This window comes from Emiliania huxleyi (genome assembly GCF_000372725.1).
Source record: "Emiliania huxleyi CCMP1516 chromosome Unknown EMIHUscaffold_147, whole genome shotgun sequence".
Taxonomy (NCBI): domain Eukaryota; phylum Haptophyta; order Isochrysidales; family Noelaerhabdaceae; genus Emiliania; species Emiliania huxleyi.
Window position 1 is genome coordinate 280,310 of NW_005201123.1, and position 19,981 is coordinate 300,290.

The 19,981-nt window shown below is 65.1% G+C and overlaps 7 protein-coding genes across 7 annotated transcripts in view; 4 read left to right on the forward strand and 3 right to left on the reverse strand.

The window, feature by feature from the left end:
• Nucleotides 1-1,332: 1,332 nt before the first annotated feature.
• On the forward strand, nucleotides 1,333-4,721 carry EMIHUDRAFT_455554 (hypothetical protein; the record flags this gene model as incomplete). The annotated part of the gene is made up of 7 exons (XM_005787040.1): nucleotides 1,333-1,371; nucleotides 1,665-2,021; nucleotides 2,165-2,623; nucleotides 2,828-2,974; nucleotides 3,116-3,739; nucleotides 3,838-4,328; nucleotides 4,676-4,721. 7 exons carry the CDS (start codon nucleotides 1,333-1,335, stop codon nucleotides 4,719-4,721), a joined length of 2,163 nt encoding a protein of 720 aa, XP_005787097.1.
• Nucleotides 4,722-7,558: 2,837 nt separating this feature from the next.
• ATPVc (vacuolar H+-ATPase V0 sector, subunits c) lies at nucleotides 7,559-8,457 on the reverse strand (the record flags this gene model as incomplete). Its single annotated transcript, XM_005787052.1, has 3 exons — nucleotides 7,559-7,762; nucleotides 8,048-8,157; nucleotides 8,217-8,457. The coding sequence occupies 3 exons, from the start codon at nucleotides 8,455-8,457 to the stop codon at nucleotides 7,559-7,561; spliced, it is 555 nt and encodes a 184-aa protein (XP_005787109.1).
• Nucleotides 8,458-8,907: 450 nt separating this feature from the next.
• Nucleotides 8,908-9,705, reverse strand: EMIHUDRAFT_441229 (putative mitochondrial acyl carrier protein). Its single transcript, XM_005787041.1, has one exon. The coding sequence runs from the start codon at nucleotides 9,682-9,684 to the stop codon at nucleotides 9,289-9,291; it is 396 nt and encodes a 131-aa protein (XP_005787098.1). The 5' UTR covers nucleotides 9,685-9,705; the 3' UTR covers nucleotides 8,908-9,288.
• Nucleotides 9,706-10,565: 860 nt separating this feature from the next.
• Nucleotides 10,566-11,234, forward strand: EMIHUDRAFT_441230 (hypothetical protein). The gene has a single exon (XM_005787042.1). It carries the CDS (start codon nucleotides 10,668-10,670, stop codon nucleotides 11,160-11,162), a length of 495 nt encoding a protein of 164 aa, XP_005787099.1. The 5' UTR covers nucleotides 10,566-10,667; the 3' UTR covers nucleotides 11,163-11,234.
• A 1,418-nt stretch (nucleotides 11,235-12,652) lies between these two features.
• Nucleotides 12,653-13,462, forward strand: EMIHUDRAFT_228459 (hypothetical protein; the record flags this gene model as incomplete). The annotated part of the gene is made up of 3 exons (XM_005787043.1): nucleotides 12,653-12,784; nucleotides 13,081-13,286; nucleotides 13,444-13,462. 3 exons carry the CDS (start codon nucleotides 12,653-12,655, stop codon nucleotides 13,460-13,462), a joined length of 357 nt encoding a protein of 118 aa, XP_005787100.1.
• A 1,070-nt stretch (nucleotides 13,463-14,532) lies between these two features.
• Nucleotides 14,533-16,548, reverse strand: EMIHUDRAFT_111209 (hypothetical protein; the record flags this gene model as incomplete). The annotated part of the gene is made up of 4 exons (XM_005787044.1): nucleotides 14,533-14,603; nucleotides 14,702-14,948; nucleotides 15,081-15,498; nucleotides 15,752-16,548. 4 exons carry the CDS (start codon nucleotides 16,546-16,548, stop codon nucleotides 14,533-14,535), a joined length of 1,533 nt encoding a protein of 510 aa, XP_005787101.1.
• A 2,596-nt stretch (nucleotides 16,549-19,144) lies between these two features.
• EMIHUDRAFT_455557 (hypothetical protein) overlaps nucleotides 19,145-19,981 on the forward strand; it is a 1,662-nt gene continuing 825 nt past the window's right edge. Inside the window, exons 1-2 of the mRNA XM_005787045.1 lie at nucleotides 19,145-19,326; nucleotides 19,570-19,730. Coding sequence (XP_005787102.1) covers nucleotides 19,243-19,326; nucleotides 19,570-19,730 — 245 coding nt within the window. The 5' untranslated portion in view covers nucleotides 19,145-19,242. The remainder of the gene's footprint in view (nucleotides 19,327-19,569; nucleotides 19,731-19,981) is intronic.

Below are 19,981 nucleotides of genomic sequence, written 5' to 3' on the forward strand. Positions count from 1 at the left end.
GCTGCTGCGACCTGCGAGCACGGCGCCGCCCGGTGCGCGCGAAATGACCCCTGCCGTTCCCGCGCGCACGCAGAGGACGTCGGGTGCCAATGCGCAAGCACGACAAATGTGCGCGCGTCCGCCGCCGCCATGCAGCCCCGCCCCTCCCCGCCGTCGATTTCGTCGCCGTCCGTGCGCGCGCCGCCATTCACTCCGCCGCCGCCGTCGCCCCCACTTCCGCCGCCCCCGTTTTGCGCCTCGCCGCCGCCGCCGTTCTCCTTTTTCCCGCCGCCCGCGCTTCCCTCAGTCGCGCGCGCGCGCGGCTCGCCTGCGTCGCCGTCGCCCCCCCTCTCGCCGCCGCTCCCCTCACAGCCTCGTACAAGGGTGCCGCCGTCGGCGCCACAGCCTTCGCTCGCCCAAACGGTGACCCTCCCCCATCCCCCTCGGTACTGCCCCACCTTCTTCAGAACCAAATCCTCACCCCCCCCCCCCACACTGCGCCCCGAATCAGGTGCCATCGCCACGTTTCCGTCGGATGAATTATGTGGAATCGTACCCCTCGGTGGTTTCCAAACCTATTCAAAAATGGACGCTTACAGAAATCGGCAAAAATTCAAAAGAAGGCGGAGGAGCAGGAGGCGGCGAAGGAGGAGGAGGAAGAGGAGGAGCATAGAGGAGGAGGAGGAGGAATAGGAGGGAGAGCCGTGAGCTGCGCAGTGAGAAGGTGAGAAGAGCGGCGGCGTAGTAGCGGTCGAGAGAGGAGTTGTGTTGTCTTCACACCGTGTCGGGAGGTGTCCGGCGACGAGGCTCGAGGGGTCGCGACACACATCTCGCACGCGAGGTCGAACCATGTCCTCTTCTTCTTATTTCTTCACTTTCCTGAACGCCTTGCCTATCATCATATGGTTGCAACTAAAAAAGACCTCCAAGGCGCCCTTGGCGTCGCTCTGCCCCAGGGTGTAGTTGGTCACTGCTCCTGCATTGTCGTACACCGTGGTCCAATTCAGACAAGGCGTGTGGTCCTTTACGTGCTGAGCCCCTGGAACGAGAACGAGCGCTGCATCGCTGGTGATCTGAACTTCGTCAACGACGACGACGATGGGCGCCTGCGCAGCTGGCGGGGCCTGCTGCTGCGCCATCTTCACTGCGTCTTCTCCTCTCCTCCCACTTCACAGAAAACTGCGGCCGCCAGCGACAGAGCGTCTCGCTGGCGGACGGCGAGAGGAACACAAAGGGACGTCCGGACGTCCATCCACTGGGATGAGATAACTGGAGATCTAAGGTCGAATCTCCCGATTCCACAGCCGCCCACAGGAGCGCCGCCTCAACGCGGGGTCTCGGCTCTATCGAGCCATGCTAGCTCCAGCCGCAGCCCCACCCGGCCGCCCGAGGGTGTTCCCGCATGCAGAGAAGACCAATCCTGGGGGAAGTAACCACACTTCGCGTGCAGATCCTGCGTCTCTCACTGCCCGGAACAGAGGCGGGTACCGCCGCAGGTCCCACACTTGTAGATGACGGACGCTTGCGTCCTAGCCTCCAACAACGCCTCCCCGGCGCAAATGATACGATTTTTTCTTTAACAGCAGCCAGTCCCCGGTATGTGTGTGTGTGTGTATGTCTCTCTGTATGTATATATGAAGCGCAGCGCCACCGCGTCCGCCATCTCCGGCACAAAGCGGCCGAAGGCAGCCGCCGACCCGCCGAGCGAGAGGGCGCCCGTCGCGCGTGACGCCGGCATCCTGAGCGCTGCTGCCGTGCGCGCCCTGGCCTCGGATCTCGATGCGCTGCCTACCCATGTCGAAGGCTGCGTCCGCCTGCTGGCCGAGGGACACACTGTGCCGTTCATCGCTCGGTACCGGCAGCCCGAGACCGGTGGCATGGCCCCGCCGCTTCTGCGGCGAATCGATGCGGCGTCAAGGGATGCGGCGAGCCTCGCAGCACGGTGCGACGCGGTCGTTGCGGCGCTGCGCAAGACGGATCGCTTGACAGCCCAGCTCGAGGCCGCGCTGCGCGCGGCTCCCACTCTGGCAGCGCTCGAAGACGTCTATGCGCCTCACAAGTCGAAGCCGTGCTCACTTGCAGAACGGGCGCGCGCCCTTGGATGCGAGCCGGCGGCGCAGGCCCGCCAGGCTTTGTGATCTCGTAAGCCCAGCAGTGCCCGCCTTCACTCCCTCCGCCACGTCAGGCGATGTGGTGCGCGACGATCGACGATAGCGGGCTTTCCCAGGCCTTGCGCGCGGCGGCGGCGGGTTCGGGTGCTCGATCCAGCGAGGGCGGCACCGAGGCGGCGCTGCGTGAGGGCACTCAAAAGGTGCTGGCCGAGATGACCGCTCGTTCGCCCGCGGTGCGCGAGGCTGCGCGCGGCGCGCTGCGCAGATGCGCGCTGGTGAAATGCACAGCGGTCGCAGGCAAGCGATCGATCAGCGGGAGCGGCGGCGCCGGCGCCGCGAGCTCCAAGAAGGCGAGCACGGCAACCGCAGCGGCGGCGGCCAGCGGCGGCGAGAATTTTCGCGACTACGCGGACTTTGAGCGGCCCCTCAGCGCGGTCTCGTCGCACGCGTGGCTGGCGATGCACCGCGGCGTCGAGCTCAAGCTGCTCCGGCTCTCCGTCGCGCCCCGCGACGAGGCTTCCGTCGCCGCCGCTGTCGCACGCGCATGCCCGCCCCTCCGCTCCTACAGCGCAAGGCCAGGCGGCGGACACCGCCTTTGCCTTGCCCTGGCAGAGGGCGCGAGGGCCTCGCTCCCCACGACCCACTCGCAGGTCCGAACACACCGCCTCCTCGTTCCATGCACAGGCGCGGCCGCGGAGGCGTGGAGCCGGCTGCTCAAGCCATCTCTTGCGCGCGAGGTCCAGCGGCGCGCGCTCGAGGCGGCGCGGTGCGAGGCGATCGAGTGCTTCGCCGCCAACCTTTCGCCGCTGCTGCTCGCGCCCCCGCTGCGCGGCACGGCCGTGCTTGGCGTCGACCCAGGCTTCGCACACGGCCACAAGCTCGCGGTGGTCTCCGCGGGCACCGCCTCCGTTACCGCCCACGCCACCGTCAAGCCGCCGCTGCCGCCCCGTGGCAGTGGCAGCAGCGGCGGTGGGGCTGGCGGCTCCCGCGGCTCTGGCGTACACGACGGAGCGGCGTGGGACGAGGCGGTCCGCGTGATTGCCGAGCTGTGCGACAGCCATGGTGTGGGAGCCGTCGCGGTGGGCGACGGCCAGAACAGCCGTGAGGCGCAGAGGCTGGTCGCCGCCGCAATCGCAGCGACACGTCGTGGCGGCGGACGGTTGCGATACGCTGTGGTGCGCGAGAATGGCGCCTCAATCTACTCAGCGTCCGATCTAGCGGCGGCGGAGCTGGGCGATGTGCCGCTGCAGCACCGCGCCGCCGTCTCGATTGCGCGCCGTTTGGCCGACCCGCTGTCCGAGTTTGTCAAGATTGAGCCGGCCGCGCTGGGCGTCGGAATGTACCAGCGCGATTTGCCCGCCAAGGAGCTCGGCGCGCGGCTGGATGCGGCCGTCGAGGACGCCGTCGCAGCGGTGGGAGTCGAGGTGAATGGCGCGTCGCCTTCATTGCTGCAGCGCGTCGCCGGCCTCAACAGGAAGACTGCATCCGCGCTGCGCGCCCACATCGACACCGCGGGCGAGCTTTCGAGCCGTGAGTCGCTGAGGCAGGTGCCCGGCATCGGTCCCAAGACGTACGTCAACATTGCCGGCTTCCTGCGCATCACGGCTTCCGACGGTGCGCCGCTCGCGGAGCCGCTGGACGCGAGCCGCGTCCACCCGGAAGCATACGCCGAGGCGCGACGACGCCCCGATTAAAGTCACGCCTAAAAGCGCACGGGAGACGATTGACACGAGAGTTGAACCCGTAGGCCCGAGCCCTGCTCGCGGCAGCTGGCATCGGCTCGGGCGCTCTTGGCCAGCTCGCGCGCCGCGGCGGGGGATTTGCCGAGGGTGACTGCGCGCGCCTCCGTGCGCTCGCTGCTGCTCCTGCCCCCGGCGGTGGCGCCGCCTCTCCTGGCGGCGGGCGGGCGGCGCTGGTCGAGCTTCTTTGCGACCCGCTCTTGTGCGGCGACCCGCGCGAACAGCTCGCGCCGCCGCCGCAACTCGTGGCGAGCGCACCGCGTTCCCTCGCCGACGTGCGCGCGGGCGACGTGTTCGAGCACGCCGTCGTCAAGAACGCCGCCCCGTTTGGCCTTTTCGTCGACGTGGGTGTCGGTTCGGACGGGCTCCTCCACGCTTCCGAGCTCAAGAAGCGCGGCAGCGGCCGCCACGTCCCAACAGTTGGCGCGAGCATCTGTGTGACCGCAAAGGCGGTGGACATCAACCGCGGGAGACTATCCCTCGCGCTTCACCCTGTCTGGTGTCTCTAGTCCACACACAGAGACTTTCGCTAGCCGGAGCAGCCCGCGACGAGGCTTGCGTCGCCGCCGCTGTCCACATTTCTGAAACACATTTCTTTACGAGTCTCGGGGACTAAGATTTCTCCTGTCCATCGATTGAGAACGCACTCCCTGCCACCGCCCCGCCGCCCTCGCAAGCTCACAGGTTGAGTTGAGAGGAGAAGCAGCTGAGGGAGATCAAAGCGGGAGCAGCGGGAGAAGGCGGCACGGCGGCGGCGGCGCGGCGCCCCCCCCATCCCCAATCCGCCTCCGGGCGAGAGTTTCCCCCCAGCGTCTGTGCTCGTCCAGCAGACGCTCCGGTAATCAGGCCGTTATCCATCGCGTCCGAGTCCCCGTCGTTCATGTTGATATAGATTGTCATTGAGATTGGTCCTAAAATCGACTCCTGGGTTGGCTGGCCCCGAGAGCTGCGTCTCGAGCTCCCGGTGCCGTTGCCAGACGACCCCGAGCGTCGGCGCCCAAATAAGGCCCCGACGCTCGAACACACACATGGACACTACAAAACGTCTGCCAGGGAGGGAGGGTGGGGCAGACGAGAACGGGACTCGGGCGCCTGGGGGCGCGAGGGTCCGACACACGAGTTCCGCGCACGGACGGACGTAGCGATCCGGCCATCGCGTCACGTTCCACACCTTACGGTGGGGGTTATTGTGTCGGTTCCTCTCCTCGCGTTGTTGGATAACCTACATAGCCGCTGCGCGGCTATCTCCGATTATCCATCGCGTCCGAGTCCCCGTCGTTCATGTTGATATAGATTGTCATTGAGATTGGTCCTAAAATCGACTCCTGGGTTGGCTGGCCCCGAGAGCTGCGTCTCGAGCTCCCGGTGCCGTTGCCAGACGACCCCGAGCGTCGGCGCCCAAATAAGGCCCATCGCGCCGATTGCCGGGGAAGTCGATTCCAGTGAGTCTCAAAAGGCCCATCGACGAAGTTGGGGTCGTTGCCCGGTAGGAGGGTGGCGGCCGTAGCAGCCCCGGGCTTGGTGGGGTTCGGTCCCCCCTTTGCTGGAATGCAAGGCCAGCTGCTCTGCAGTATGTCACGGCTCGTGCCGTATGTCACGGGCTCATGTGGTTGTCGCGTGGCGATTAGGTCCGCTCACGCTCCGTCCGGTTGTCGCGTGGCGATTAGGTCCGCTCCGGCGTGTCTCGTCGCGTGGCGATTAGGTCCGCTCACGTCGTCTCGTCGCGTGGCGAAACCGATTCGGTCCGCTCCGGCGTGTCTCGTCGCGTGGCGATTAGGTCCGCTCACGTCGTGTCCTCGTCGCGTGGCGATTAGGTCCGCTCACGTCGTGTCCCGTCGCGTGGCGAAACCGATTCGGTCCGCTCCGGCGCTCACGTCGAGTCTCGTCGCGTGGCGATTAGGTCCGCTCACGTCGTGTCTCGTCGCGTGGCGATTAGGTCCGCTCACGTCGTGTCTCGTGTCTCGTCGCGTGGCGAAACCGATTCGGTCCGCTCCGGCGTTTCTCGTCGCGTGGCGATTAGGTCCGCTCACGTCGTGTCTCGTCGCGTGGCGATTAGGTCCGCTCACGTCGTGTCTCGTCGCGTGGCGATTAGGTCCGCTCACGTCGTGTCTCGTCGCGTGGCGATTAGGTCCGCTCACGTCGTGTCTCGTCACCGTCCAATCGTTCCGATGTCCGAAACCGGGGTGGGGCTAAATAACTTTTCCGAGAGAAGGTAAAGGCATCACACTACAAGGAACGCGGCTGAGCTGACCTCCCTATACCCTATAGCCTAATAGGGAGCGCCTTGGTGAACCAGGGACTAGATCTCGCGCAGAAGAACACAGGGCGTGCTGCGTGCGCCCCGCGCGATCCCTGGCACAGAGGGGGCTGAGCTGCCGAACTTAGGATGCCTGCAGAAGGCTGGCGAGAGCCGGCGACCCACACTACTTTACCCCTCACCCGCACGGACCTCATCTCGATCTCCCAGACTCCACCACAAATGGCAAAAAGCCACCACATGCCCCGACAGAGCCGCCTAGGACAGAGCCTCAGCCCTCACCACCCCAACCCCAGGCAATGTTGTAGCGCACATGTCTAGACTCTATAGTCCGGAGAGGTTCAGAGAGGTCCAGTGGACAGAGCACAGAGAGGGCCGGGGGGCGCGGGGGGGCGGGGGGGGGACCAAGCTGCAGAAACAAGCTTTCAGTGCCTACAAGTGTAGGCACTGCATTATCGTGCGCGCGGAGCGCGCTGGTGCCGGACACACGCGCGGAGCGCGCTAGCCGGACACACGCGCGGAGCGCGCTAGCTAGACACACGCGCGGAGCGCGCTGGCTAGATACCGCGCGGAGCGCACCGCGGTACCGGTAGAGTCTAGACACATGAAGACAGTCTGTGGCAGTCAGTTGTGGCCACGCTGCTTCGAAGCTGGCCTGACGTCGTAGCACGCGTCTGGCAGACGCTGTGTCTCTGCCTTCTTCCGCGTCATGACCACACCCCGCTGCAGCGAAGCTCCAATGCCGCCCCTCTGTACATGTGACCTGTCGTTGTGGTGAAAGCGGTCTTCCCAGTTGAGCCCGCCCCAGTTCTCGAGCGCACGGTTGATGAAGGGCACGGCGACGGCCGCATGTGGCGCCCAGAGACACGCGCGGAGCGCGCCGCTGCAGAACACGCGCGGAGCGCGCCGCTGCACAGGCGCGGAGCGCCGCCACTTGAGATTGGGCCTGTGGGTGGGCCGAGTGGTTCCTAGCGTGTGAGTCAACTCTTAATAGAAATCGCACCTAGCCCTCCTCAACCCTCCGAGTGGTGTGTCGCTCCGCGCCACCGCCTGACCGCCTTGCGGCAGCTGGGCCCTGGGCAGAGGGGATGGCACCGTGCCGAGGACTTTGGTTTAAAGCATTTTCCCCAATTTCATTGCATTAACCATTATGGTTTATGAGCTGCGCGTGTGGGTTGTGGGGGGCGCAACGACGACCGCGCTCCCCGCAGCTAGCAGCGCAACGCTCGACAAACACAAACCCCTGACAGTGCCGCCCCGCGGCAGCCCAGAGCCGTCGCAGACGAGGGCGGAGGGCGCACGCCAGTGCCAATGCGAGGGCCGCCGGAATCTGGGTACGAGTTGTACGGGAGCTTTCGAGAGACGGGGGCGAGAGACGGGGCGGATAGCGCGGGTCTAGGCGAGCCCGCCGCCAGGTGGCGGGGTGTAGCGTCGCGGGCATGCCTGCCGCCGCCGCCGCCGCCGCCGCCACTCTACTCGACCTTGAAGCTGGCTGTGGTGGACATGATGATTGCCACGATGATGGCGAAGATGCCCAGCGCCGAGGCGAAGATCTCGATGACGAGGATCTTGACGAACAGCGCGCCGTTTTGGGCATCGGCGAGCGCGCATCCGCTGCCGCAGATTCCAACGCACACGCCGCAAGCGAGGTTGCCGATCCCGCAGCAAACCCCCGCCTACGCAGGCACGTATCGGCGCTGTGCATGGCGGTCGGACGGGGGCGAGTTTGCGGTGCGTGAGTGTGTGTGTGTGTGTGTGTGTGTGTGTGTGTGTGTGTGTGTGTGTGTGTGTGTGTGTGTGTGTGTGTGTGTGGAGTGCCCAGAACATCGAGTAGCCCGCATTCATGGCGATGGTGTTCACGACGTCCGGCTTCGCACGAATGACTGCGCGGGAGTCGGCGGGGGGGGGGGGGGGGGATGAGGAGGCGGTTGGGGCGCCCAAATGCCCGCCTTGCTCGTCACCCCCCCCCCCTTCTGCGACGGTGCCTGCGGGCTCGTTGTGCTCGATCTTTGACTGCAAGATGATGGAGACGATGACGCCATAGATGGCCACCGCCTCGCAGAAGATGACGCTGCGCACGGGCCAGATGGAGGAGCGTGAGCGGGCCCGGCGTGAGGTGCGCGAGCAGACTACGCGCGTGCGATGCGCTGCGCCTGATCAGGTTCTTTGAGGTGATGCGCGGAGCGCGTACGGCGGCGCCGAGCAGCGACGAGCCCGTGATGAAGATTCCCCACGCGGCGCCGAGAACGGACAGGCCAATGGCGAGGCCGGTGCCGACAAAGGCAAACGCGTACGGGTTGATGTCGGAGAGAACCTCGCTCCAGTTTTCGTAAACGTCGCCGTAGCAGGTGCCTCCGCCGGCGCACGCCATCTGACGCGAGTTGCAAAGGCGGCGCTCACTGGCCGCCGCCGAGAGCAAGACGCGGCGGCGGGGCGCGGCCCAGGCGTGCGGCGAATGGCGGCTCCGAGTCCCTCCGGGAGTGAGTGAGCGGGCGGGCCGCGGCCGAGGGGCGAGGGGAGGCGAGGGGAGTGTGCAGGGGAGGGGGAAGGGGTGGGACTCGGGCCAGAGAGCGGTGCGACGCCTGCTTGCTGAGCTGTGTACTGCGGAGAGAGCAATGTGCGGCGAGAAATGTGTGAGCCGCGGTACGCGGCGCTAACCTGCGTAGGACCGTGTTTACTTTACGGCCCTTTCCCTGCGAACGCGCACCCCCCCAGGGCTAGGGCTCTCTAGCCCGTAGCCCGATACCGATCATCCGGCCCGCTGGGTGCGCTTCTTAGCTCCCCGGCCCTGGATGTGAGGTTGAGCTTTTGAGGACTGCACTCCAAGTGCTCCAAGAGATACTAAGACGAACAGAAGAAAAAAACCACCCTCACACACTCCATAACCACCACGGACACGCGCGCACTCTACAACGAACCCGGGGCGCGGGGCGCGCCCCGACGACCCCCCGTGCGAGTCCCGGAGCCTGCGCAGGCGCAACGCGGCAGACTGCGCTGAGCTGCCGGTGCCCGCGGAGTCAGGGCGCCAGGCCTCTGCCGCACGGGGGACACACACCGCGCGCCCGCGGATGACATTGAGAGGCACCGGCCGGCAGCGCGCGCGCCAGAGCCAGGACCGGCCGCTGCTCTGCCTGCGTGGGCGCGGCACAGGCCGCCGCCCCCGCCGCCGAGGCCGCACGGGCAGGGTGCGCGGGCCCGCGTCCTACTTGGCGGTCGGGTGCGTCATAATGTACTTGATCGCGTCCTCGCACGTCAGGATCTTTTCAGCGTCGGCGTCTTGAATCTCAATGACAAACTCGTCCTCGAACGCCATCACCACCTCGACCGTGTCCAGGCTGTCAAGCCCCAAGTCGTTGAGGAAGTGCGCCTTGACAGTGACCTGCTCGGGGTGCACCTTATCAAACGTCTTTACGCAGCCCAGGACCCTGTCGGTCACCTCTTCCTCGCTCAGGAAGGTGGTGGAGGCGAAGCTGCGCAGCGCTGGCGCCGCGGTGCGCGCCAGCGCCGCTCGCGGCTGCAGCGCGGGCGCCGCGGTGCGCGCCAGCGCGCGAGAGAGCGCGGGCGCGCGCGACGCGGCGGCGACGGATCGCGAAAGCATCGCGCAGCAGGTGTCGCAGGCTCTGGCGCGCTGCTGCCAGAAAAGAAGAATTTTCTCGCCCCGGATACACGGATCCCTTGGCTGGAGAGGGGACGTCAACATCCTGCATCGGGAAGGGGAGGAGGACCTGGAGGTGGGAGTCGTCAACCCTACCGGCCGGATGATGCCGTACGAGACGTCAGGGAAAGAGAGGTCCCAGTGCCGTCTGCCCGCGTCCCAGTGCGGTCGCCCTGGTGGACGGACCTGCGGCTACGAAGGTGGCTGAGGAGGTGGTTAGCGCCATCCTGGAATGGATTTCTGAACGGGTGGAAGGGGAAGCGGAGGAGGGGATGAGGACGCGCCTGTGCCACGCCATGCAGGGGCAAGGGGTGTTTGTGTGCTTTTGTTGTGCAGCCCCTGTGGTCCGTGAGAAGAGGAGACAAGGATACGGGGTGGCGGCGAGGGGGGAGCAGCCGTCGCAACAGGCGAGCGCACCCCGAGCCGGGGCGGCACCGGTGGATCGGCCGGCCCCGACGCGGATCTTGCCAGGAAGGGCACGAGGCAGCCCGGAGAGGTTCGTGCCGGCGGCAGACAGAGCAAGAAAACGGGAGGAGGCAATCCGAGAGGCCGAGATGGATCGAGCGGCCGCGGCGGCGTCCGCGCACGCCGCACTACGCGGCACTGCCCAGGTTCCCTCACGCTCAGATTCCCTCACACTCAGATTCCCTCACGCTCAGATTCCGTGCAAGGGGGTGCCGAGGTATGCCGCAGGCCGGGATGGAGTGAGATCTTGCGGGGCAGGGCGTGGGCTAGTGCGCGAGGGCGCAGGCAAGTGCCCGAGGGGAAGGGGGTGGGCGCCACCCTGGGGCTACCCGTAGCATTGTCGGCTCAGTGATGGGTATCCAAAAGTTCAGGCGTACAGCGCTCAGGCGCCTGTCGTCTTTCGTCTTTTGTCGCATTTCGCACACGCGCACGCCGCGCGACCCGCGTCGCTCCGCGAGGGCATGAGCCTTCCGCGATTCGAACCCGCAGCCAAAAGCTGCTCGCTCGAACCGCGGCCGACTCCGCCATCGCGGCCGCAGCTGTCAAGCTCTCCAGAAGACTGGCGCCTGATATGCTGCCTCCCTGCGGATGCTGCCGGCGAGCCTGGCGGTCCGCTGTACTACAAGGAAGTGCTGACTCGATTTCTACTCGAATTCTTCTACCCCCACGACTCGGAACGCGAATGTGACAGGACCATCGGGTCCTTCAGCCTCCAAAGCGGGATCACCCGAGAGCAGCTGAGCCTGCCTCTGGCCTCGCCTCCCTCTCCTTCAGGCATTCGTGGCATCCTATGGGTCGTCCAGAGTATCGACCTCTGGCTTGTCAGCCGGTCACTTGATGACGACCATGAAGTACAGCGATCGCCACCTCGCTGGCCTCTCCGCAAGGCCTCCCGACCGCGTCGAACTCACGGCGCGGGCTCTCTCGGCTACGGGACCGGCCCCAGCTTCGGCTGAGGGCTAACAAGCTGCCGAGCCCAAATCACTGTGAGAGTCGTGATTTCTTGTTGGTTAATAAAAATCTCTCTCACACACACGCACGCACACACGTCCCAACTCCCCAGAAATCCCAAGGAGCCGTGCAGTGCCTAGATAATGTGTGTGCTGTGTGGTGCACGCCCTCCGAGCGGGGCGGGGTCTGCCCGTCGGGTTGCTGCCCTAATCCCACCAGGGGTTGTCTGCTCTATTTATTTATGTTGCCGACTGCACTCCAAGTGCTCCAAATGCGAAGGGGTCAGTGGCTCGTTGTGCGAGTAGAGCCGTATATGGGACACGATGTCTCAAATATGAGAGGTTTTGACTCCTACCGGCTCCTGACGCTATCCCTGGCAGCTCTAATGACCAGGATCAGTAGTGCTATGATAGAGGGTGCCCATACTAGCGCAGGAGCTGCCACACTCGCCCGGACCGGCTCCCTCTGGGGCCGGTTCCGCAGCCCGTGAGAGCCGACAGCGGGGCCGTGCCGCGGGTGCCTACTGCCGAGTGCCACAAACACTGCGCCGTCCCGCCATCACCTACAGGCTGTCTTGTGTGATGGTTGGGATGTCCAAACGCCACCATCTTGGTTCTTGCGACCTCAAACCCGCGAGCTGTATGGGTGGTCCTGACGTGGACAGACGCCCGATGACCACGGTGAAGCTGAGCCGTAACGAGTCGACAAGTCTCGTCTGAGCCCGTGGCGGTCGCCGGCTGAGTCGCTGTGCACGGGCCGGTACCTCAGGCGTCACCTCCGCAGCCTCAGGTCTCACACTCCATCACCGCCGCCGGGACGCCGTCGGTGGCACGCTCGGCGGCGTACTTTCTGCAGCTCCATCTCGAGTACGGCGTCGAGTCTACTCACTCCTGTTGGATCTGTGCACTCCCTGGGTCCCAGGGAGTGCACAGATCCAGCAAGCGGTGCGTCCCGGCAGCCCGCGCTGGCTGCGGAGCTGCAACAAACTGGAGACACGCTTTTTCGGACATTTTCGACGCTTTTGTCCCATATACTCGCACAACATGCCTCAGTCCTCATAGAAGCCGTCCTCCACAGAAGGCGTCGTCAGAATGGTAGTCAGGCGGATGGTCAAATCCGCGATCACCGTCGCAACTCCTCCTCCAGGGCCTCCTCCCAGAGGAGCACCCGCCTCCCTCACCCAATCCTCCCACCCTGGGAATGAATGGGACACCGCCAACAGAACCACGCCCAGCGTGCCAGCAGCGCAGCCCCTTCCGCTCCCCCGGCCTCGAACTCCGCCACCCAGCGCCGGGACCACCTCGTCACGCTCCTCGATCGAGAGCCGCCTAAACGCCGCCTCCGCGGCCGCCCCGCGCGCACCGAGGCCCTCCGGCCTCGACAAGAACAGCTCGACGGGGTCAGCGCCCGGGTCAGGATCGCCGAGATCGCGACGCATCCGCGCCGCAATCGCGTCGAGCTCCAGCCAGCGAGCGCTGCGAGCGGTACTGAGACGATGTGCTGGCGTAGCGCAGCAATCGCCTTTGACGAGCGGTTCTTGAACGCCTGCTCGCTCTTCCACGCAGGGCCAACGGCGGGGTTTTCGCCATTCACGTGCATGGCATTGGCCGCAAGCTGGGCGGCGTTGGTAGGAGGGACGCCGTGGGGGTCCATCCCGTCGAGGTGATCCGTCAGCGAAGCGTAGTCATCGGTCACGCCACCGACTCTGGGCCGGCGCGGGGCCCCCCGGAGGCACCGTGCGCCGCGCCGCAGTGCGGAAACGGGGCCCGGCTCTATTAGTCTCTATTAGCACCGACTTCCCGATTAAGCTAGGTTAATCAGAGGGCAGATTTGGAAAGATCTCGAGGAGTACATACAGATAGACCCTCCAACCATCAGAAAACTCCGACCTGATCGGTCGTACTGACGGCCGTCGCCGTCCAGGCCGCTCCCCTGGACTGGTATGAGGGCAGAGAGGTGACAAAGTGCCGCAACGGGCGGCAGCTCGACGGCGAGGTGGCGGCGGTAAGCGCCCGGGCGCAGCGGTTCACAATCGAGTGGCACGACGGCTCGACTGAGAAGGTGTCCGAGCGACGCCTCAAGGCGCTGCTCAAGCCGCCGCCGCGCGTCCCCGACCTACGCTACCTCCGGTCCTCCAAGCGGGAGAGCTCTTACCCGAGCAGCGAGCCCAGGATCGGGCCGCTCTACCAGGCGACGCTGCCGGCCGGCCCGCCCAGCCCGCCCGCTGTCCCGCCGCAGCCGGCGGCGCCGGCCTGCAGCTCTGGCCAGGAGGAGCTGCCTCCGCAGAAACGGCTGTGCGGATTAGAGCTGTTTAACATTAACTTTGTTGGCTGAAATCCTTAACGTTGTTCAAGTGTTCACCCCAGCCCATGCTGTTACTGTTTGTTACTGTTGTTACTGTTGTTCAGCGGCCAGCAAGCAGAACCAATGGCAAAACCCCCGGGTAAAACCCAAAAATACCTGGGTTTCCCCGGGTATTTCGGGTATTACGTGGCTGGGTTCACAGCGATTGTAGGAAAATGACGGGACCAAATCACGGTCGCGGCCTTCCGACTCGCGCCTCCGCCTCACTGGCACTATTGTAGCCCTGGCCGGTGCGCGTGCTCAGTTGAAGTTCCGGAGTGAAAATTCAAACGCGTTCTCTCACGGTGACCAACAAATGTCCACCTCAGAGGCACCTCCGGAGGCAGGCCGCCGCACGCCGGCGACACAGCTCCAGCTGTCGAACTGACCCGCAGCTCCTCTCAGAGCGGGAACTGTGACGAAAGTTGACTGAGGCGGTTGCCAGGAATCATCATACGGATCACATGGTGGCTCTCTCATGACGGGAGACCGCCCGACCACTCCTGGGTGGCACTGCCACCGGTGTCGCTCGACGTCCTGTCGACAGCGTGCCGACAGCGACACAGACCATGTGGGACGCGTCGAGTATCGACCTCTACTGCTTACCCAGCCTTCGAGTGTATCCTGGCTGTGGTCCCACACCCACTGGTGTCCATCTCAGAGACCGCAGGAGGTCATGAGGGTCGATGGGAGTGCCAACCCCACAATGCCTAAAAACCCAGCCCAGTAGCTATTACCCGCACTGGACGCTGGAGGTCGTCGTGGGTCACTGCCAGGCCTTCCTTATTGTTGTTCAGCCGGCCTAACGTTAGCTACTGTTGTTGGGGAGCCCCACTGTTGTTCTGTTGTTACTGTTAACACACTAGCAACACTGTTCAGCTCCCAACGTTAAAGCTTAAACAGCTCTAGTGCGGATCCTGACGCGTCGCTCGCACAGCTGAGAGGGAAAGACACGCACGTGCGGGTGGCCGTTATGAGAGTTGAGACCGGGCTGAAATGCACAGACATGAGATACACTAAGATCATCACACTTTACACTGCGTGCAAAAACCGTGTGTCGACGGGCCCCTGCGTGTGCGCCCTCTCTACAACTCGTCGTGCGCCTGCGCACGCGGGTCCACCACCTGGCGTCGTCGCGGCTCACTAGTGGGCTGCACTCGCTTTCTGGCCCTCCGCGCGCCCCGGTGACGCTGGCGCGCACTGGCGTCCGCATTCGCGTGCGCCTGTTTGCTGGCCTCGAGAGCACCGAGGAGCGCAGAGGCCTCGGCCGTGCCAGCAGAGTACTCGTCGAGCAAGACGGCCGGTAGATCCGTAGCCAAGCCAGCCGCCTTGCTGGAGTTGTCAGCCTTGCGCGCGCTCTCGTCGAGCCGTTGCAGCCGTTGCAGATGCGAACGCAGCTGTTGGTTGTTTTCCTGCAGCCTCTGGCGCCTCCGCTCGAGCGATTGCACCTAAAGTGTGGGCAATCAAACCTGGGGCGCGCTTGCACATGGGCAGGGACGGGGACGGAGACCCTGAGCCTGCTCGCGTTCCGCTGATGCCGACTGAGCAGGACGGCTGCCAGCGTGCCGGACCGGAGCCACCGGGGCGGCGCACTCTTCCACCACGAGGTCGGTGGCCAAATGCTGGAGGACGACGCGGCCCTGTGGCAATTCGCTCATGGCGCTTCGGTCCTCGAGGGGCGGCTCGCTTCCTGCCGGCGAGACCTTCTCGCCGCCCGCGGAAGTTTCGGAGGGCGGTGGGTCGAGCACCACGGTGACCAAATCGCCGGGCCAGACCTGGCGCACAAGCAACTCGCTGCTGCCCTCGTGCCGGTAGCCTCGCGGCACGAGGGTGCCAAGCCGCAAGTGGTGGGAGCCTACGTGTGCAAGGATGACAAGTGGAGAGCACTCCTGGATCGTCGCCCCGACGCTAACGGCGCGCGCCATTCCAACGGTACGCGGCAGCCCGCTGCGCGAGCCCAGAAGCAAGGAGCAAGAGGGAGCTCGAGTTGACGCCCTCCTGCGTTACGGAGCTCCCAGTGCGGAACGAGAAACGGGCTCATGGGGCGTGGTGAGCGCCCTCCTGTGCGCCGGTAGGCGGGTAGTCGGCGGCGGGACGCAAGTGGGCCTCGCAAGCGCACTGCGCGACAGAGACGACGCCCGCGACCAGCTCACGAACCAGCCTGCCGCGCTGCTGCTGCCGGCTCAAGCCCGTTGGAACCACCTCGCGCAGCCGCCACACGTGCCCAACCTACGGTTGAAGCAAGACGCACCTGCGGAGCAAGTCGAGGTCGCGGCGGAGTCGCCAGTCGTGCGTCACCACGGTGCCCTGCCCGAGGCGGGCCCCAGGGGGCACGACGCCGTAGCCCGTCTCCGTGCCGTCCTCGGCAGCATAGAACAGCTGCAGCGTCGCCGCGCCATCGTTTCGCACCGAGAGCTCCACCGTCTCATTGTAGCCGGGCGGGTTCACGCGTCGGCGCCTGACCGTGCCGTTGCCACTGCTTTGGAGGGCACAGCCGTGGTCGCTGTGGATCGAGGCGCAGGCCGCCGCATCGCAGGCCACGCGGCCGATCGAGGCGTCGCACGCCCGTGCGCAAGGCCCGTGCCGCATCCACGCACCGTTGGTCTCGCACTCACCAGCAGCAGCCCAGCGAGCGCACTTGGCGGCGGACCTTTCCGCACATGCAAGCGGGCACGCGCTGAGCATGTACTCTGCATTTTTGTCGCACTCCTCCGACTCAGCCCAGCGCACGCACGCCTTGAGCTTCCGACCTCCGCTCGCCTCGAGCTGAAATTTCCGCGAATCGCAGCGGGCCTGATCAGCATCGCACGGCAGCGGCAGCGAGGTGATGGCATCGGAGCTGCTGCACAGGCCCGGGCAGACGACCGACAGCGTGTGCGGTGCCGCTTCGCATTCGACTGACCGCTCCAAGCATTCGTTCCAGTCGCAGGCGCTCTTACAGTTTGATCGCATGTACTCGTGGTTTGCGGCGCATTCCCCGCTCGCAGCCCAAGCCGCGCAGTCGGACTCTGACGGCGTGGCGAGCGGCGCCACAGCGAGAGTCAACATACCTGAATGTGCGAAAGACAACGCACGCCACGCAGCGGAGCTGGGAATAGGACCGCCCAAGCGGCGTGGCGTGGAGCGGTTGAGCATCCCTCCGGGGGCCCCTCTGCGCCGGGGAGGCGTTGTTGGAGGCTAGGACGCAAGCGTCCGTCGCCCTTTTCAAACTCGGGGCCCACTCCGCTACCTACGCTCCGACCCGAATTTGGAGGGCCTAAAAATTTAAGGTGTTGCTGCGCAAAAGGGGTCGGACACAGGGCGCAGCTCATGCTAAGAGCTAGAAGGGGAGCTAGAGAGAACGACTACCCTGTCCCGTTATTGCGTACACCAACACCACAAAAGGAAGATGTGCAAAAGAAAAGTTCGCTGCTAAAGTACGGTGGAGACGCCCGAGGGTGGGCGACGGCTAGCACCACACTCCTCTCCTTAAAATCCCTGTGTGGTGGCGGCGTGCCGTCCTCTAATCCCTCCCTTGCGTTCTCTCTTTTCTTTCTTTCTTCCAAAGGCAATCCCCAAGCAAAGGCAATCCTGGGGGGCGCCCCCCCAAGTTGCCCCCCAAGGCAATCATGGAACTTGGGGCCAAAAAAATTCTGCGACGGCTCGGCACTCGGCGAGGTGGATGGGTTGGGAGCGAGGGGGCGCAAGTGTTCTCTTCTTGAGCACTTGAGCACTTGATAGGGTCGATTCCGCATGGTACGGGACCCCTCGATGGTGGTGGGAAAAAAACTCGGCCGCGGCTTACATTTAACTCCCGGGCACAACTTTGTCGACAAACAGGTTGAGGAACATTTCGGCGAAGAAGCGGCACTGGCTGCACGCCGGGATGAACCCGGACCGATCACATTGTGCCGAACCGCGGCGGCGAGCCGCCGCGGGCCCACAGAAGGGCTGGGAGCCGCGGCACTAGACCGCGCCGCCAGCGGGGCGAGAGCACGCCCACAACATGCCGACATGGCAGTTGCGATGGCGCTTTCACACAACACACACACACACACACACAGAGGCAGAAAGAAAGAAAGAAAACAGACAACCCAAGGGAGGGATGGGAGGACGGCACGCCGCCGCCACACGGGGATTATCCGCCGATAACGATTGGGATGGGGCCCCAACTCGTGGTAGGCCACTAGTTTATCGTAGGGTACTCACGGATACCTCTCCTGAGTCCCTCTCGTGTGCCCTCGCGCACATCGCATGCGGTCTTCACTCAGCCTCCGCTGCTGTGAACACCAAACTTGCACTTCAGCTGGCGCGCGCTTTCGCCGCCTACTTTCGCGAGCGCGCTTGGCCCTTGCTCCTCATGCGCGGCGCTCTCGCTGCGCTCTCTCCCTGCTCATGGGACCTGATGCCGCGCCACCTCTGTGGCCGCTCCATCCTCTCTGACGGCGCCAGCCCTCCGGCTGCGCCATCTCTCTTTGGTTAATGTATCACACCTCACGGTGCTGATGCTTGGTTCATTTGGAGAAGCCGAGATAAACTACCTCCTGTATCGGGGTTATGTGGGGGGTTTACGAGGTGTGAACGTGAACAGAGTAGCCAGATCGCTGTCGATCGTTACGGCACGCATGGGGGGTCTCCCGGACGTATGATCCTAGCCCAATAAGCTCCACGGAGCAGATTTGGATTTTTGACAGAATTAAATGCACTGCCCCTACACGGTACTAACGATCGTAGTTTTGGGGGCGGCGCCCCTCACGGCACCACACTGACGCAGGACAGCCCGAGATTAGCCTAGCAGTGACTGGGAATCGCCTGCCGGTCGGCTTGGCACGAGCCAAGCACTTGGGTGGCCGTCAACCGAGTCCGAGCGGCGCCTGAGGTGGGTGCCACGGCGTCCGCACGAAGGCGTGGCGGGGTGAGGAGCCAGGGGTGGTGAACACCTCCCCGACGGGCGCGCGGCGCGCCGGATGGTCCGCCGAGGCCGCCGCCGCCCCGGCGGCGGCGATGGGGGCGGCGGCGCCGATCCGGCCGGCGTTTGTCGGCTCCACCTACAGAAGAGCAGTCTCTGTGGGTCGACGATACTAACTCGGTAGTAACGCTGAGCGGTGCTGTGCGACGCCGCGTCGTGCGCGAGGCGACCTCCTGAGGCTACCTGAGCTGGCAATGGATGCCACCAGGACGCACGGCTAGCAGGAGCCAGTCGGGCATGCCCTGCTGTGGAGCAGAGCCTGCTGGCGCACCGGCGATACTAACTCAGCGCGCCGCGAGAGGCGAATCTGGGCGACTTTGGAGGCGCAGTTCTCGAGGTTGCCGTCGACGATTGATGTCGGGTAACTTGTCACTGCCGTCCGGGAAGCTCTTCTCTCAGCAGGCCGAGCGCCGTGGCATCGCGCTGCTCGCAGCGCTGTTAGCGGCGCCGAGAACCCCCAAAACTCGCGAGACCTCGATACTAACAAAGACTACTATACTGGAGGTAGTACCGAATACGGTACTTTTTTTCTTTAACATTTTACACCGAGTTTCTTTGTTTGCATCTCCGACATGTCGCATGTTCGCGTGCGCGTCGTGTCTGTCGGGCCATTGCCTCTGCGAGCGCTTGCGTTGAACAGTGCGGCAGCGCGGCGGGGCGTGGGCGTGCTGGCAGGGGCCTGCGCAGGCGGGGGCGTGCAGCGGGGGCGTGCAGCCACGGCCCTGCAGCGGGCGGCGGCACGGGTGCAGCCACTGGGGGCGGTGCGGCTGCGGTCGAGCAGCGCGGAGGAGGATATGGATCCCAAGATCAAGGATCTTGTCGACCAGATCGCCTCTCTTAGCCTCCTCGAAGCGGCGCAACTCACCGACGCCCTCAAGGCACGCGCCATCACCGCCAAGCATTCACGGCCGCAAGCACACGCTCAACACCACCAGCACTATCGCCGCGGCCGCGCGCCGGACCACCTACGCCGACCCACCCTTCAACTCCCGCCGCCGCGGCCGCCTCCCTCCCCTCCCCCTCCCCTCTCGAGCCCTGGACAGGGAGTCTGCTCACAGGAGCGTCACGGCGCCCAGTCTCCCTCTCCTCTCACTCTCCCTCACCTCCACCCGCGTAATCAGGAGCGACTCGGCATATCAGACGCGATGATGATGCCGGCAGCGGGCGCTGCGCCGGCGGCGGGTGCGACGCCGCCGCCGGCAGCGGAGGAGGCGGCAGCGCCAGAGAAGACGGCGTTTAGCGTCAAGCTGGAGAAGTTTGACCCCGCCAGCAAGATTAAGGTGCGCGAGGAAGGGAGGGTTCAACCCGGCGCGAAGACCACTTGGCGCTCACGGCTGCGCGCACGCGACACCACCCAGCGCCGCCCGCACACAGCCCACCTTCTCCCGTCCACCGGCTTGAGCTCGCGGGATAGCTCCGTGGGGCTTCGGGCTGAGGCAGCACGGAAGAGCGCCCATTGCGCTCAAAGTGCCCGCCGCAGTGCATACGAGTTGTGCTCACGCAACAATCCCCCCCCCCCCCACCCACCCACCC